Source organism: Bos mutus, chromosome 4 (genome assembly GCF_027580195.1).
Source record: "Bos mutus isolate GX-2022 chromosome 4, NWIPB_WYAK_1.1, whole genome shotgun sequence".
NCBI classification, from domain to species: Eukaryota; Metazoa; Chordata; class Mammalia; order Artiodactyla; family Bovidae; genus Bos; species Bos mutus.
The window spans coordinates 111,025,487-111,043,383 of record NC_091620.1 but is presented as its reverse complement, the minus strand read 5'-3'; the positions used below and the strand labels follow the sequence as shown (position 1 = coordinate 111,043,383).

The 17,897-nt window shown below is 47.1% G+C and overlaps 1 protein-coding gene across 1 annotated transcript in view; it reads right to left on the bottom strand.

Moving 5' to 3' along the window:
* The window catches only part of ABCA13 (ATP binding cassette subfamily A member 13), a 351,879-nt gene that overhangs the window by 277,096 nt on the left and 56,886 nt on the right, over positions 1-17,897 (bottom strand). The window contains exons 20-23 of the mRNA XM_070368866.1: positions 12,724-12,918; positions 8,428-8,592; positions 7,361-7,538; positions 2,794-2,933 (exon numbers count right to left, since the gene is read on the bottom strand). Of these exons, the coding sequence (XP_070224967.1) occupies positions 2,794-2,933; positions 7,361-7,538; positions 8,428-8,592; positions 12,724-12,918 (678 nt within the window). The remainder of the gene's footprint in view (positions 1-2,793; positions 2,934-7,360; positions 7,539-8,427; positions 8,593-12,723; positions 12,919-17,897) is intronic.

Sequence of the window (17,897 nt, the reverse complement as noted above, 5' to 3'; positions counted from 1 at the left end):
GAGTCCCCACCCAGCAGGCAGCTGCCTCCAGAGCCTCCTGGTTACCCAGCTACCGTGCACCTGGCCCCCCGCACACAGCACCTTTCCAGGCTCTCCTCCAAAGCAGGGGCTGCTGCTGGCCTGGCACCTCCTTGTGGACGACTCCCTGATGCAGATGATGCCCCCAGGCCTGGCTTGGTCCAACCTCACTGAGAGTCACCGAGTGTAGACCTTCTCCAGCCCCCAGTACGCAGATGCCCCTGAAACCATACCAGGAAGGCTCCTGGGCAACCTGGCCACCCAGCTGGCCAGAACCACACTCTCCCCAGGGAGGTCGGGACCCCAACCCTGGTTGGAGGCCACGTCCGGTCTTGTCCCTTCCTCGGACACCCTCCTAGCCCAGCAGAGAGGCTTCTTGCTTTAAAATTCTCTTCACATCACTGACCGGCCCATCACCCTAGCACCTTGATACAGTGGTAACGCTTCCTCTTAACTCTCCCTGCTGTTTCTCTTGGTTGAACCCTGACCCACAGACCAGGAAGGAAGCCTGTGAACACTGCTCTCAGAATGAATCGCTCATCACATTATTTCTGGGTTATTTCCTCAGATGTTTGTCTTCTCTTTCCCCATTGCAGGGTGAGCTCTTCAACAAGAGGATGGTCACACTAGCTGTTACAGTGCAGAATATAGCCCAGTATATAATACTATAGTGCATATAATATTGTTATCAATGATATTATGTGTAATAATATTCACTATAACAATAATAACTTTTTGTTGAATTTTTTAAGTTGAAGTTAAAATAAAGCTGTGATATAGAGCCATTTTCTGTGAAATTTCTAAAATACCCACAGTCCTTAAAAGCTTAATGCACTGAGATTATCTGAATAACACTGGCTTTGGCTCTAGGCCCCTCTAAAGCACAGGCCTGAAAGGATGAATGCCTGATGCCCGTGTAGATTAACGTCACTTCACTGTGAGAGCCCAGGCTTTCGGTAAATACCCCTCCAAATGGACATTCTCAAGATAAAAGCAGAAGTTATCAAGCACGTTCAGAATCAGCACAGTTCAGTTGCTCAGTCGTGTCCAACTCTTTGTGACCCCATAAACCGCAGCACACCAGGCCTCCCTGTCCATAATCAACTCCCGGAGTTTATCCAAACTCATGTCCATTGAGTCAGTGATGACATCCAACCATCTCATCCTCTATCATCCCCTTCTCCTCCTGCCTTCAATCTTTCCCAGCATCAGGGTCTTTTCAAATGAGTCAACTCTTCACATCAGGTGGCCAAAGTGTTGGAGTTTCAGCTTCAGCATCGGTCCTTCCAATGAACCCCCAGGACTGATCTCCTTTAGGATGGACTGGTTGGATCTGCTTGCAGTCCAAGGGACTCTCAAGAGTCTTCTCCAACACCACAGTTCAAAAGCATCAGTTCTTCAGTGCTTAGCTTTCTTTATAGTCCAACTCTCACCTCCATACATGACCACTGGAAAAACCATAGCCTTGACTAGACAGACGTTTGTTGACAATGTCTCTGCTTTTTAATATGCTGTCTAGGTTGGTCATAACTTTCCTTCCAAGGAATAAGCATCTTTTAATTTCATGGCTGCAATCACCACCTGCAGTGATTTTTGAGCCTAAAAACATAAAGTCAGCCACTGTTTCCCCATCAGAATAAACAGTGGCAAATACAGCCCCTGAGCTGAGTCACAGGTGGGAAAGAGACTCCACATGGCAGCCGTAAGGGAAAGGAAACATGAACTGGTAAAACCTACTTGGACCCAAAATAACCCAACTGCTTGGATGACCACCACTAACTTTTCAGCTTTTAAGTTGTGAGTAGCATCTGAAGCCTGGAAGTTCAGCACTAATAGGACTGGTGATTCCTCCTCAGGTCTGACAGGCCCCATGGCTTCCTGAAGCCCCTCAAAAGTGTCTGCGGACTCATAAGCCACTATCAGAAAAAAAGATGAGACTGCAGGAAAACACAGCACCATCATCTCAGAAGAAAGCGTAAATATGACCAATGATAAATCCTGAATTGAATGGGGCTTCCCAGGTGGTGCTAGTGGTAAAGAACCCACCTGCCAATGCATGAGACATAAGAGACCCGGGTTCAATCCCTGAATCAGGAAGGTCCCCTGCAGTAGCATGGCAACCCACTCCAGTATTCTTGCCTGGAGAATCCCATGGATGGAGGAGCCTGGCGGGCTACAGTCCATGGGATCACAAAGAGTCAGACACGACTGAAGCAATTTAGCATGCACGAGAAGGTAAGAAGCCTAAGAAAGGAAAAACGCAGAGCTGTGCAATGCCCAAACTCCTCCAGGGAAGCTCTCTACTTCTTCACCTGAGCTTGCCTGCCATCAGGTGGAGTGGGGCGGGGACCAAGGAATGAAAGTGAGGGCACCAAAGGCTCACCACCAACTTGAGAAACGACACGACCAGACCCAGACCACAAACACAGGGTCTGACTCTCCCTTCATCACCAGGTGCCCACCTATTCTCCACATCCTCCTGGGACCACCTGACCGGCCTCCTTCTTTCTGTCTAATTGTTCCCCCTGCATTAGTTACTCTAAATAACACCTCCTCCCCCCAGATGTCCTGAGAGAATGATGCAGCACATCTAAGCTCAACAACAAAGGGCACAGGCAAAAAAAAAAACAAAACAAAAAGCAAAATGAATTGTCATCAACATAAGAAAACTGTGTGTAATACGAGCTATACAACAATCATGATAAATATTTTAGCAGCCTGCTCCCCACTGCACTTCTTGTACGGTCTGTAACACACTTATTCAGTCACACTCACCTTCTGAATGACTTTATTAATCTCTGGAGTGTTTGGTGTATACAGTATCTTTCCATGTAATACAGGTTTTAGGAAGGACCACACCAAAGCGCCATTTGGAGACTGCAGAATTTCCTGATAAAGCTTCAAGCAAAATGGTGCTGTCACCATTAAAAAAAAAAAAAAAAAGTGTTACTCATGATACAGGAGAATTCACTTATATAGCCATGACACCTCATTTTCAAATGAGTGGTTTATATATTTTTTTCATGATTCAGTTCTGAATTGGGGCAGTCAGGTCAGAAATAATTTTTTGGTCCCTGTCTTTAGCAGTTCTTTGCCGGGAGCCGGTGAGGCATTCCGCTCGTGACAAAGGTCATGAGGAAGGAGGCTCGGCATACGCAAAGGCGGGATCGAGCCTCAGGAGTCCGCCCGGATATTCTCGAGCATTTTCCCCCAAAAAAACCAGAGTCTGCCTACTTTATTGCTTTGTGCTCTCACCTCTGACTTTACTGGGGGCTGTCCCCTACCACCATCTCGCTCTCTCTCTGTCAAAGAGTTAACTTACAGCTCCAATTAATAAAGTTCCTGGGCAATTAGGAGTGTTTAAATCCAAACCCCTCAGATGGCTCTCTAACTCGCCTGACAAGTTTACCCGGACTCCTGCAGCTATGCATACGATTGTTTACAGTCTCCTAGCCTCCAGAGGCACGGGAAGTTTAAGATATTCAAATAGCTTAGAGCCTCTCAGAGAGTTAGAAACTGTCAGAATAAACTAGTAAAGGATTTCATTGATGAGTCAATGCTTGTTGCCAAGTTTTCACATCCCTGAATTGCATCCTTGAATGTGTATTAATTAATAGTTGGTATATAGAAAAAATAAGTAGTGGCCTTGGTGTTAGTAACTTTAGACCCTTAAGGTAATAAATTCTTTCCTTTGTTGTAAACCCATTACACATCTGCCCTATAGGAATGCAATTTTATCTTTGGAAGATGGCGCCAAACCTTAAAATAATTACTCTTAGAGAAAATAAGTCTTTGTTGATAAGTCCTTGTCAAGAGTCATAAAATGTTAGTAGGCCTTCTGGCCAGAAGATGATGTAAATCACCTAAACCATTTGTATACTATAAATTTGCAGGAAAGAAACCCTGGTTTTTATAAGAATCAAAGACTGCTGACTTTGCATCCCCTATTATCCTCTATGTGTAACTTAGGTATAAAAGCCCCTGTTAAAAATAAAGCTAGGGGCCTTGCTCACCAATGCTTGTCTCCCCATGTCATTCTTTCCTTTAACTTCCGGCTGAAGTCTCCATCTGGAGCGTGGATATCCTCTGTGACCACTTATTTGCCTGGGCTTCTAAGACCCACTCGAGAAGGTGTCTAAGGTGGGGCACCTTCCGCTATTCGAGAGGGCGCCATGGCCTCCGTGGTCAGAGCTAACCTGGTGTCACGGGTTATATTGATTTTCGCGTAAACCAAGCTACTCAGCCTCTTTTCTCCACTGAATTTTCTTACTGAGCTATCCTCATTCTATTACTCTTTATATCTCTAATTACCATTTGAATAGGTCGACACCGTCTCCCTGAATACCCTGGATCAGCCGGGGCTGGTCCTCGGCAGTTCTTTTCTCAAAACTTTGTTCCCATCGATATTTTGAATGAAAAGGAAATATGATTTTCACATTTTTAAACTAAATCATCAGTAAAGCTACCAAATAATGACAAAGACACTTGAAAATGAAAACAGTGATGTAAAAGGAATGCATCTGGTGTTTAATCTAGAAAATTTTCATTTCAACAGTCACAGTATCAAGATTAGAATTAGGTTTTTCTTATGAAATGCTACAGGCTTTTTCATAATCCTAAAGATTTAGCTTTATGAAATGCTACAGGCTTTCCTTTGTTGCATTTATGAAGAACTGTTGCTACTACTGACTACTGACTAACTATTGAGGTACTGACTACTTTTGTTACATTAAAGAGCCTGCTGCTGCTGCTGCTAAGTCCTTCAGTCGTGTCCGACTCTGTGCGACCCCATAGACGGCAGCCCACCAGCTCCCCCATCCCTGGGATTCTCCAGGCAACAACACTGGAGTGGGTTGCCATTTCCTTCTCCAATGCATGAAAGTGAAAAGTGAAAGTGAAGTCACTCAGTCGTGTCCGACTCCTAGCGACCCCATGGACTGCAGCCTACCAGGCTCCTCTGTCCATGGGATTTTCCAGGCGAGAATACTGGAGTGGGGTGCCATTGCCTTCTCCATTAAAGAGCCTAGCTTTCACCAAATATCAATTCCTTGTGATGGCACTCATACCTGCTGTGGTGCTGGTTGCTTTCAATGGAAGGTTTACTTGACGAAACCAATAGGTACCTAATGAAGGTGGCACCTTTACCATGATAATATTAGTAATCAAATATTAAAGGTTTTAAGCTAGTGATAAATGCTTCAGTATAACCCATTCTTTTACTCCCAAAGAGAGTATTTAAAATGAGAATATTATCTTAGCTTTGATACCATTATCTGTAATATCCAGTGTATGAAAATTACTGTTATGATAATTTTCACTATTAGTTTCATCTTTCTAAATTCCCCATTTGAAAATAAAAGCAAATTCCTTTTATTAAATAAACACAATAAAATTGAAAGAAATAATTTCACAAAATATAAATTAAGTACATGATTCCATAATGACTTTTATAGCATTAAGTATAGAGGTTATCCTTCTTACTGATATTTTAACAACTTATACTTGAAATTATAAGCTTAATATAGATGGTGGCAATTTTTAGCTTGGAAAACATAAAAGAATATGAACATAAAGAGAAATCTGAAACCAAGAATCCTGACATCTGCCACTTGGGAGCTGTGTGAACTTGGGCAAGTCAGTTAACCTTCTCTGAGCTTCTATCATGTCAACTGAAAAATGAAGGTATTAATATTTCCTATGGTTAGTGGGATAATCATCTGAAATAAATGTATGAAAGAACCCAGAAAGACTGGTCCTCAGTGTTAGGTGAATGAATGACTGGATGGATGGATAAATGGATGGCTGGATGGATACATGAGTGGATGGGTGGATGGATGGCTGAATGGACGGACTGATGGGTGGATGGATGACTGTATCAATGGATCAATGGAAGGATGAATGGATCCATAGTTGGAAAGATGGAAGGATAAATGGATGGATAAATGGTTGAATGACTGGATTTGATGAACAAATCAATAATCGTCAAAAAACCCATATGTAAGAAAAAAGAGGAAATGAGGATTAGTATAGGAGACAACAAAAGTATCCACATTAGTAGCCTTAATGTGTATCTACACTGCCACACTATATGTTGTTCAACAGCCACCCAATTACCCATCAGCTGATGAACACACCAACACCCTGTCTCTAGGCAGCTCTCAGGAACCTTGCAGCTCCTCCTCTACACAGTCCAACACTCTCCTTTCCCCTCGACCCATCAACACCTCCATCCATCCCAGGCACAAGTACAGAAAGAGGGGTCTTGGGTACAGCAGACAGAAGTCTAAGATGGCCTCAAGGCACACATGCCTTCTTATGTGGACACACCCATGGTCAGGTTATCCGGAGTTGGTCAAAGGGGAGATTATCTTGGCTGAACCATCAGCCAAACCCTTTAAAAGAGTCCAGAAGCCCCCCTGTGAAAGAGATGCACTGCTGTCCTTAAAGATGCAGCCATCAGGGCTCCTACACCTGCAGGAAAGTGAGTTCTACCAACAACCACCTCCAATGAACACTCTCACTGCAGCCTTGTCAGTCCCGACAGAGGACCCAGCTAGTCAGTGCTCAGACTGTGGCCCCTACAGACTATGAGATGATGAGTGTGTGTGTCCTAAACCGCTGACTTGCTGGGAAGCATGGAAGAGTAATTCATACACTAGGACACACTAGAGCACGGTCCTCAGCAGTTAGCAGGCGTCACTCCTAATGCCTCTCATAATAACCTTAGGAGGCAGGTATGAAGTTTCCATGTTAAACACAAGATGAACATGATTGAGACGTGAAGTCACTGGACCGAAGACACCCCACTTGTTGGTGGGACTGAACAGTCTAAACCTTTATCAGCACGCTTACCCTTAGTCTGTCTTTCTAATCAAAATGCATCCACTTCAAGTAGGGCCAGGAAATCACTTTTAACTCTGCCGTTATTTGCTACTGAGCTTGATCTAGAAGGCAAGTTTGTGGGAGGCCACATACAGCTCTCCAGGCTTTGTGAGACAGCCATCCTGCAGGAACCGAAGCCCGGACCTCTCACTGTCACTAGCTATCCCGGGATCCCAAAGGGCTGGGGCTTCAGGTGCACCAGAATTTAAGACCCAGTTCCATGGCATCACAGGCAACAGAATTAGCCTGTGCTCAAGGGTGCAGGGGTCTTACAAAGCCAACTGCCAGACCAGCATTTACTGACTTTACACTAAATGAAGGATACAGGTTGGACGGTGGAACAGGAAATTCTTGGCAAGTATGTTCCCAATTGCCACACAGACTGAGTATCTTGTACAAAGCAGGGCTAATTATCAAAATGCAAATTAATCTAAACACATATGGATTACTGTTTTCTTACTTGAATCTTCAGGAATGTTGAATTTCTCTTTGTCATCTCCTAAGAGTTCATGAACTCTAGGCAAGTTAAGAAAGGTGTCAGAGCTGCTAAAGAAAGACGCTTGGTCCTTGCAAACCATCTTCATCAAAGACTGGAAAGAACCAATGGCTGAACTTCTGGCCTGGTTACTCTGTGAAGTCTGAGAACAAAAGAAAAATAAGTCCCAGGCAAACAGTGGCTTAGAGTGATTCCCTCAAAGGCTCCTGAGCCTGCCGTCCCTCCTCCAAAGGAACACAGAAGACTGTCACCACGTCAAAAATACAGTATCTGAGCTTTAGTCTTTTCTGCCCTTGATTCTGCTAGTCTATATGCTTGAAGAGACAAATGTCATACACACACATAAATTATTACTCAATAAATATCACTAACTCAGACTAACCAATAGTATGAATATGTGTCTCTACAACCAAATTTCCCAGATGCCTGAGGATCATCAAAGCAGCCCTCAGCTGATGACCAACCCGAGTACTGCCTCCACGGCAGGTCCAAGGACACACCACCCACCCCTCATCCTGCCCCTCCCACTCAGCAGGCCCCCACACAGCCCCCTCCCCACCATTTCATTCCAGGCAGACAGAGTCCAAGCAAAACGAACCTCAGGATACTAACCTCACTGGACTTTGTGTTTGTATTTGCAATATGTAATCTGTAACCCAATTATTTGTGTGCAAATAAATGTATTGAGGTTTTTGAAAGCAATGTATTCTCTGAGAAGCTAAAAAAGCCCCTGGAATCTCATTTGTGTGGATGATCAATTCTGTGATTTCTTAGGTCACAGAAAACACACATGCGTGGATGGATGTGCCTCCCTGGAGTCTGCTTCCTTGGATTTTGAAGGACACCCCAGGCTTTGGTCTTCATCACGATGTCATAACACTGCTGCCTCCAGAACCATTAAGAGGTCCCCTCAGCCCCATGCTTGGTCATCAATGCACATTTCAGACTTTGAAAGAGAAAGAAAAACAAAGGAGCAAACACAAAGACACAGAGGGTCCACACCTTTCTCGGGGCCAAGACCAAACACCCACCTGCTGGAAGTCGGGTGCATCCAGCAAAGCAGTGATCTTAAATTCATGGAGGAATGCTGGAAGGTGCTCAAGGACGCGGCCAGCTCTGGGGAGCAGGTGGCTGAGCCTGGACACGACGTCCAGCAGGGCCCTCAGCAGGCTGCTGGCTTCAGCAGGAAGCAGAGTCTCAAAAGAAACACAACACGACGTAACCAACGCTGGACAGTGAAGGGAGTGAAGAGTGTTATTGGATTTTATCCTCTTGAGCCTGGGAGACACCTCTGTTGTGCCCTGTGAGGTCCTCTCTATCGGCTCCATTTCTGGAGCACACTCTACCGCACTGGGATTGTCAGCACGTAAAGCACGGGCAGATGGGACCTGTTGTTAAAATTCAAACCACTTTCAAAATTCTTTCTAGTACTTTTCTGGCAGTTTAGTGGTTAAGACTCCATACTTCTACTGCACGTGGGAAGGATTTGATCCCTGGTGAGGGACCTAGGATCCCACCTGCAACGTGGCCATAAACAAACAAATGAATAAATAAAACAATCAGTTCGTGTGTGCTAAGTCACTTCAGGCGTGTCTTACTCCTTGTGACCCCATGGACTGTAGCCCACCAGGCTCCTCTGTCCATGGGACTCTCCAGGCAAGAGTATTGGAGTGAGTTGCCATGCCCTCCTCCAGGGAATCTTTCCACCCCGGGGACGGAACCTGCATCTCTTACATCTCCTACATTGGCAGGCAGGTTCTTTACCACTAGTACCATCTGGGAAGCCCAAAATAGTTTGCATCTGTATCTAAAGGCTGAGTCTTAACCTTGAATACTTACATTTACAAAAAAAATTGAATAATTAAGCATCCAATTTAAGAGGTTAGAAAATGAGCAACAAAATTACCCCTAAAGAGATCAAAAAAGGAAACATTTAATAATAACGATAGAAGCAGAAATTAATGAATTGGAAAACAGCAGCAAAAATGATAGAACTAAAAACATTTTTTTTTAGTCTAAAAAAATATTTCTGTCTTTGGGGTGCCCTGAGTGGAAATTTAAGAAGAGAGTCAAAATGAGATAGTTGTTACGTGTGAAACAGTTTCCATCTATCCACTGCCTCCCTGGGTCACAGCACACATCCTTTCCAGTCCTCCTAGGTCACAGCACACATCCTTTCCAGTCCTCCTAGGTCACAGCACACATCCTTTCCAGTCCTCCAGGTCACAGCACACATCCTTTCCAGTCCTCCTAGGTCACAGCACACATCCTTTCCAGTCCTCCTAGGTCACAGCACACATCCTTTCCAGTCCTCCTAGGTCACAGCACACATCCTTTCCAGTCCTCCCTGCCCCTGCAGGCTGTGTGCTGGGGCTGGTTTTGTGGGTGAAGAACCTGAGTTCAGAGAGATGCAAGGGTTCCCACAGCATCACAGCTGGATGATCAGGGCCAGGAATGCAACCTGGGTGCTTTAGAGACGTCAGTGTCTCCTTATCCTGGGACCCACCTGTGCCATCACCACTGAATGCTCTACACTTGACTTATGCATGGCATCCTCTTGGTTTGGGGATGTAAATTCCATGGAGGCAGGGATTTTTGCCTGTCGTGGTCACTGATGTGGCCACAGGGACTAGAACAGCCTTTGGCAATACTGGTTGCTTAGCACAGGGAACTCTACTCAATGTTTTGTAATAATCCATAAGGTTGTTTCCCCTTTCCTATAAGGGGAATGGAGCTTCCCAGGTGGCTCAGTGGTAAAGAATCTGCCTGCAGTGCTGGAGATGCAGAAGACTTGGGTTTGACCCCTGGGTTGGGAAGATCCCCTGGAGGAGGGCATGGCAACCCACTCTTGCCTGGAGAATCCCGTGGACAGAGGAGCCTGGTGGGCTACAGTCCACAGGGTCGCAAAGAGTCAGGCACAACTCAAATGACTGAACACACACATATAAGGGGAAAGAATCTGAAAAAATAGTCATGTATGTATAAGTGAATCACTGTGCTATATATCTGAAACTAACACAATACTATAAACCAACTATAATTTAAAAGGTTAAAAAATTTTTGAAAAGATTGTCATGGGATTTCCCTGGCAGTCCAGCGGTTAAGACTTTGCCTTCCAAGGCAGGGGGTGTGGGTTCAATCCCTGGTCAGACAGCTAAGATCTCACATGCCTTATGGCCATAAAACCAAAACAGAAACAATATTGCAACAAATTCAATAAAGACTTTTAAATGGTCCAGATCAAAAAAAAAGTTTTTTTGGAGACTGTGTTAGGAGAAAATGTCAACAAACAAACAAATAAATAAAAATTTCCAAAAAATACCAGTCTCTGGATGAATGGGTAAGTCAGCAAACTCTGCCTCTTCCCACAGAGGTGGAGGCTGCACAGTAGGTCTCCTCCCTTTGCTCTCATCTGAATTTCCAGGTTTGCATACTCGGGCCTTGGCCCCTAACAATTCTGCACCTGCCACGTGGCTGCTGGCTCTGCCCATGACCTGCGGGACAGAAGCCCCGCTCTGTCCCTCACACACTCAACAAAGCGACTGTCCTCAGTTAAGGCAACAGAGACACCTTGGACAGGAGCAAAGGGAGCGCTGGCTCTTGTCACATTTCCACCGCCTTTCTAACTGCAGCCGCACCTGAGAAGTTGCCCTCAGGGACACTGGCTGTTGCGTGGCTAGATTTGGGACCCAGCAGCTAAGGCCAGAGGAACACACTGGACATTAACCACAAATGGTGTCTTGTGAAATGCACCTTAGCTTCGCTGTCAGTCGAGAGGCCCGGGGCGTAGGCTGAGCCTGCTGATGCCTGGGCTTGGTGTGGCTCCCATGTGCGTCCATAGGGCTCTAACACCAGAGCATCACCATGGACCAACAGGCTTCCCTGGAGCCGGGAAACTAGAAGGAGCTGGTGCTACTAACCGTGGTGTCCATTTCATGGTGTCTGGGAGAGCGACTCCAACCCAGTATTCCATCCCTATGGCCCTTGTCAAAGTAACTATCTGGGCCCGAGAAGCACCAGTTTCAAATCGGTCGCTTCTGTGTGCCTAAGAGAGCTGGCCTCTGCCGGGCAGCATGTTTCCCAAAGTGCACGTGGCACAGTGAAGAGGCCTGCTGAGCACAGGACCCACCCGCCTGCACGTGAGCTGGAGGTCCGGACACTCCTCGGTGGGGGCGGCCTCACCAGTCATGGAGACTCAGGACATGCTCATTCTCCTGCTTGTGAGCTTGAAATGAAAATTCTGAAATGTTCAGAATTAATTCTCATCCTGAGAGTTATTCTTTGTTCCGTGTGTGTGTGTATGATACAACATCCACCCACTGGATTCTTGGAGTTACTGAAAAGAGGGAGGCCACGGAGGAAACAGGACTGGACTGGCAAATCTGCCTTTTCCTGAGCCCGAAACTGTCCTTTGGGATGTGGAGCGCCCAAAGCCACCGTGCTAACTCCGATCGGCCCAGATGTCGGCTGATCTCCCTGGGGAGAAACTTGAAGCAAGACCAGCCCCTAGAGGTCAAGGGTGAAGGGTCTGGAGACATACACAGAGTGGAGGCCGGAAGATGAGGAAGTTGTAGACGAGGCAGGACCAAGAGCGCAAGATCGAGGCCATGAGCCATGTGCGTGCAATCCCTCGGGCATAACTCCTGTGTGCAGCAGGGGCTGGGCTCCCCAGGCAGCTGTCCCCACGGTCACCTTCAGCTCCTTCTCACTCACACTATAACCGTCGGTTCCTCCCATCTCTCTCCCCTCACCTGCTGGGCGTGGGCATGTGGTGGCGGTGGGGGAGGTAACAAGCTGGTTCACACAGGAAGGGGCTGCCCGATGCCCCTACCATCTGCACACCTTCTCCTGGACAGGCCACAGCAGAGGTGGGCACGTCCCCTCATGGGACACAGTCCGTGTGCCCCAGGATGTAACGGGGGGCAGAGGAGGTCATGGCCAAGGTAGGGGAATGGCTCTGACTCAGAGGGGCCACTAGGGGTGATGGGCAGCAGAACCCAGCCTCCCAGAGAAAGTCAGACCAGTGCTCCTCAAAGAGGAGGGAGCAGGTGCTAAGCTCGGGTGGTGACTCTGTTCACTGGTCCTTCCACAGTGAGCACGCTGACTGCACCAATGCTGCGCCAAATGTCCTGATGGGTCTAACTGCAAGGGCCCTAGAAAATCTCCTGAGCAACCCTTGACTCCAAGCCCCCCGACCCAGAGGTGGTGCCCAGGAGGCTCGGGGACAGGCCAAGGCTGTGAACTCTGCACCTGCCTTGCTGGCCCTGAGGCATCCACACCGGCCCCTCATGCTGCCCAAGCCAGGCCAGCACCCGCCTTCCCCTTACCTTGTAAACGAAGTTCCGCAGGTCCAGGTTTCGAGCCAACACCACGATCATGGAAAACACCTGGGCCCTGGGCAGGCCACACAGCTCCCTTGCTGCAGACTCGGACTTCCCATCTTCAGGGAACTGGAGCAGGAGCTGAAGAATGTCCCTGTTGCAACTTCCAGACAAAGCCACTGTCAGGGCACTGGGCAGCACCTGTGTCAAAGCACGAGGGTTGGACATGACTATGCCTGAGATGTGGAGTCCCCGGACTCAGAACGCCCCAGTGATGAGACCTTGGAAAGCCCATTCTCCCAAGATGCTGAGGCTTTACCTGCATTTTCATGGATTCCCCAAACCCTGTGTTATTTCAAACATTTTGAAGGGAAAGGTTTCCAAAATGTACACATAATCCCCTGAATCCGTAGGCAACAGAGTGATGACTTGGGACCTTCAGGCCCCCAGCTGCCTCCCACCCTCCACCCAAGGTGCTCTCAGAAGTCATGTCTGTGTCTCTCCCTCTGACAGTGAGTCTTAGCCTTTGCTCTCAGGTTATCAGTTTTTTTGTTTTTTTTTTTCACTGTTATCAGCGTGAACCATTTTTTCTCCTCCATCTCCAACTGGAAACCAGATTTCCAAGGCAGTTATCATTTTTGAAAAGAAAAAGCAAACAGTGTGAAAAGCAGGGCCCGAGGACAGCTGTGCTGCTCTTGGGCACACCGCTGTTCCCTCTGTGAGAAGGCCGGGGCTGCGTCTCTGCCTGGGAATGAATTCCGGTTAATGGTCTTCTGGTTAATGTGACAAATTATAAAGCAGAATTTAAAACAAGCAGCAGACTTCCTGTTGTGTTCATACTCTGATGGCTGTGATTACTGCAAAACATTCCAGCCAAGAGGGACCCTCTGTGAACAAGAGCTACTGTTCCCTTATTAGGAGCCTTCTAAACATGGAGAACTCATCAGATGCTTTCATGTAATGCCATAGAAAGCCCCCAGCATCATTAAGAGGTAGAACGATGGACTAATGGGGGTTCTCTAGAGAACAGAAACCATAGGATGCGCATCTTCTGGGAGACTTTTTTAAGGAATTGGCTCACTCAGTTGTCGGGGCTTGGCAAGACCATGCTCTGCACGGTCGGCTGGCATCAGGGAAGCCCAGGGACAAGCCAACATGGCAGACTAGCCCCAGGAGCCACCTGGAGGCAGAATCCCCCTTCCCCGGGAAGCCTCTGTCTTTTTACTTAGTTCTTCAACCTATTGGATGAGGCCCACCCATAGTACAAAGAGTAATCTGCTCAAGACTGGACTGCAAGGAGATCAAACCAGTCAGTCCTTAAGGAAATCAATCTTGAATACTCATTGGAAAGACTGATGCTGAAGCTGAAGCTCCAACATGATGGCCTCGTGATGCAAAGAGCTGACTCATTGGAAATGACCCTGATACTGGGAAAGATTGAGGGCAGGAGGAGAAGGGGGCAACAGAGGATGAGATGGTTGGATGGTGTCATTGATTCAATGGACATGAGTTTGAGCAAGCTCGGAGAGATGGTGAGGGACAGGGAAGCCTGGCGTGCTGCAGCCCATAAGGTTGCAAAGAGTCAGAGAGAACTGAGCAATAGAACAACAACCACCATCTGCACAAAGTCTACGATTTCAATGTTAATCTCATCTAAAAAATAACTTCGCAGGGACACTTAGATTGCTATCTGGCCAAATATCTGGGTACTGTGGCCTAGCCCTATATACATATAAAACTAACCATCACAAATGGAGAGAGAATTTAATATGCTGATGGACATTTTGAATCTTTGAGAAAGATGTTGTTTTCATACCTAATTAACCAAAAGCTCTTTTTCCATAGGGGACTTACGAGGCACAGGTGTACCTTGGGAAAGATATCCTTGTTCCACTGTTCCATCACGGTCTCTAAGGGAAGGTGCATGCCTCTGGTTGAAAGAGGGTTTCAAAGAGGGGTTGGGGGGGTAATGTACATCCACCCTTCACTTTGATTAGGGAAGCCCCTCTTTGGCCAGTTCTGTAAAACAGACTTCCATGGACGTTCTCCTTGAGTCGGGATCACTGCCCCGGTCTCATGTGGGCACCAACCAGAACCAGCTGGTGAGGGTCCCTCTGCACCATCTCAGCATCAAGCGTGGTCCCCAAGAAAGATCATATTCCATGCATCATTTAGAATTTAGCCCTAAAGACAACATTTGTCTTAAAACTTGTATACATGTCTCTCAACCAACGGGGAGGGCCCAGGGGCTGCCTTCATGCAGAAACCTCACGGCCACACCACATACAGAACAGCGCCTTGCACGCTGTCTGCTTCCATGCCTGCTCTGTGCCTCCCTACTTCGTTCTTTATCTTTGTTTTTAATTTTACTGTGACCACTTTCCATGCATAAAAGGCACCTGAAACAGGCAGGGAGTAGGAAAAACAGAGAAAATACTCAGTTTTGTTGGACTCAAAATATCATGGGTGAATCCATTTTAGAGTCAGTCATCTTTCAGCTCAGACTGGTCCAGGCAGTTTAATTAAACATGCGGATGCCAAGTTGCCAGCACCTTTCCTACGTGTCCACATTTGCTTGGAAAACTTCAAGGAGCCAGGGGTCCAGGGCAGACAGCTCCCCACCACTGTGATCCAAGCACACACACACACACACACTCGATGAGACATTCATTTGCGTTCACAGACTCCCTATAAAAGTGGAAGTGATCGCCAGGAGAGATATTTGCATTTTCAGCAGGAGCTTGTTTCCTGGGATCTGCCAAAACGCTAACTGCGCTCAGAGCAGCAGTTCAGAGGTGGGTTTGCACAGCTGGTAATTTCAGACTCAGAGGCGCACAGAAACACTGGGAGGAATCACTGTTCTCAGCCTAATTGTGACTAGAAGAAAAGCACCGACAGTGACGGGGAAGGATGGGGAACATCACAGGAGGTGACTGGACTACCTCCGCTTTTGTCAAAGCAAAGAAGTGGGACTGGATACTAGGCACCAGTTTCTACAGGACAGAGAGGAGCTGGGGCCCGGCTCCCAGGGTCCCATCGGGCTCGGATCTGCCCGCACAATGAAGAGGCCTGGATGGGTGCAATGAGAGGGCAGTAGGTGGCTCCTAGACCATCTGGAAGAGCTGCAGCCACACGCAGTGGGAAGACCATGGGGAGGACTCAGGAAGGGTCCAGAATAAGGCAACTCCAACTCCTCCTGTGGGACCTCCCAGAGGTCAACACTGTTAGCCTGAGTTTATCCATCTGAGCAAAAGAGACGATAACAAGACCCAAAAGTGCTCCAAGGGGAGAACCAAACGAGATCATTATAAATGACACACAGCCCAGTGACATCCATTATAGCTGACAGGAGGCTAACAGCAAAAACAGAGCTTGACTTACTGGAATGTGAGGAAAGATGTGTAAGAATTAGATGGGTTTACTGATTGAAAAGTATTGAATTTAAGAACGAGAGTTAAATTAGTGAATTCCTTCTTTGCTTCCATACTCCTATAAAAAGTCTATGGGCCAGCATCAAGCCCCCCATCCTGTCCTGAAGTGGCAGTAAGGGGGAGGGCCTGCCCCCAAGACAGTCACCCACCAGCTGCAGGCCTGGTGGGAAACTCCACTCCCCCCCAAGACCCCAACCCCGGCCCATCCCCAGGGCCCCCTCCTCCCAGGGCTTCAGACAGTATAACAGTCTATCACCAAGAGTGTTTTAGAAGTCAAGAAGAAAGGTAAAACCACCTTAGCTTTATCTTTTAAACTTTAGAAATGACTGTCAGATAATGTCAGCCCTGGTGTGAATTCTGACCCTGGGTTAGCCACGAGCCCTTTAAGAATATGGCAATTGCTAAAATCATGCCAGATCAATTCAAAGTCATTTTCTTTCAAAAGCAGAGTTATTAGATTAGTATGTTACCAGGGCACTAATGGTAAAGAACTCTCCCGCCCAATGCAGGAGACATAGGAGATGCAGGTTTTATCTCTGGGTCAGGAAGATCCCCTGGAGGAGCGCATGGCAACCCACTCCAGTATTCTTGCCTGGAGAATTCCATGGACAAAGGAGCCTGGTGGGCTACAATCCATGGGGTTGCAAAGAGTAGGTCATGACTGAAGTGGCTTAGCACACACACAAGTTACCAGTTGTGCTACAGCTGGTCTAAGAGCCCAAACTGTTAAACAGGTGCGAGTTGGCAACTGCTCAGGTCACAAGCCTCTTTCTACATTGATAACACGAATGAGATACAGATGGTGTGATTTTCTCCTTTGTGACTAGCCAAGATGAGAGACAAATGACACTCTGCAAAGTGGATCAGGACTGAAAACACCTTGATGGTTAGAATAATTGGCCAGAATCGGTAAGAAATACTTTCTGCAGAAATTAATGCAATCAATCTTAAGACTTAGGCTTAAAAATATTTACCTAAGTGTGAGTAATGAAAGAGAGGCCCCATTAGAGGGGCCATTCAACATTTTTGTTTCTTTACTGACAGTGGGGGTCTGAAGCTCCCCAAGTTAAAAGGGCCTTATGTAAGCTCCAATCTGAAGCCACAGGGGTGGGGTTACCTGCAGGCAAGGCTAGCACCAGCTCCCTCGGGTAAAATGCTGCATGGTTGGCGGTGCCTTTTTTCTTTAATATATTTATTACTGATGCATTTGAATGCACAGGGTCTTAGTTGTGGCACTCAGGATCTTAGATCTTCACTGTGGCATGCGGGATCTTCACTTGTAGCACCTGGGATCTAGTTCCCTGACCAGGGATGAAACTCGGGCCTCCTACATTGGGAGCTCGGAGTCTCAGCCACTGGACTACCAGGGAAGCCCCCTAAAGGGCACACCTGGCCACAGTCCTCTGCCTGGGCCAGAAACTCTTAACTCCACTCACAAAGTAATTCTTTCTTTCTCTCTCAGGGAAGAGAAAAGCCAGAATGAGCCAGTTGTTTACCGGGGTCCACTCTGAAACGAGTTACACCAAGAACTATCCATTGCAGCTTTCCAGAAGACAAGCCTCGTGTGTTGTAACAAATGGGACGTGTGGAGCTGGCTGAATCCGGACCAGGCATCTCTCAGCTAACAGAGCACCAGTCGCTCCTGATGCTCAGTGACAGCCTCCTCCAGTGAGAGAGAGAAACTGTGCCAGGCCCACCAAATGCACGCATTTCTGCCCGAGGGACATAAATAAGACAAGGTTTCAGAGT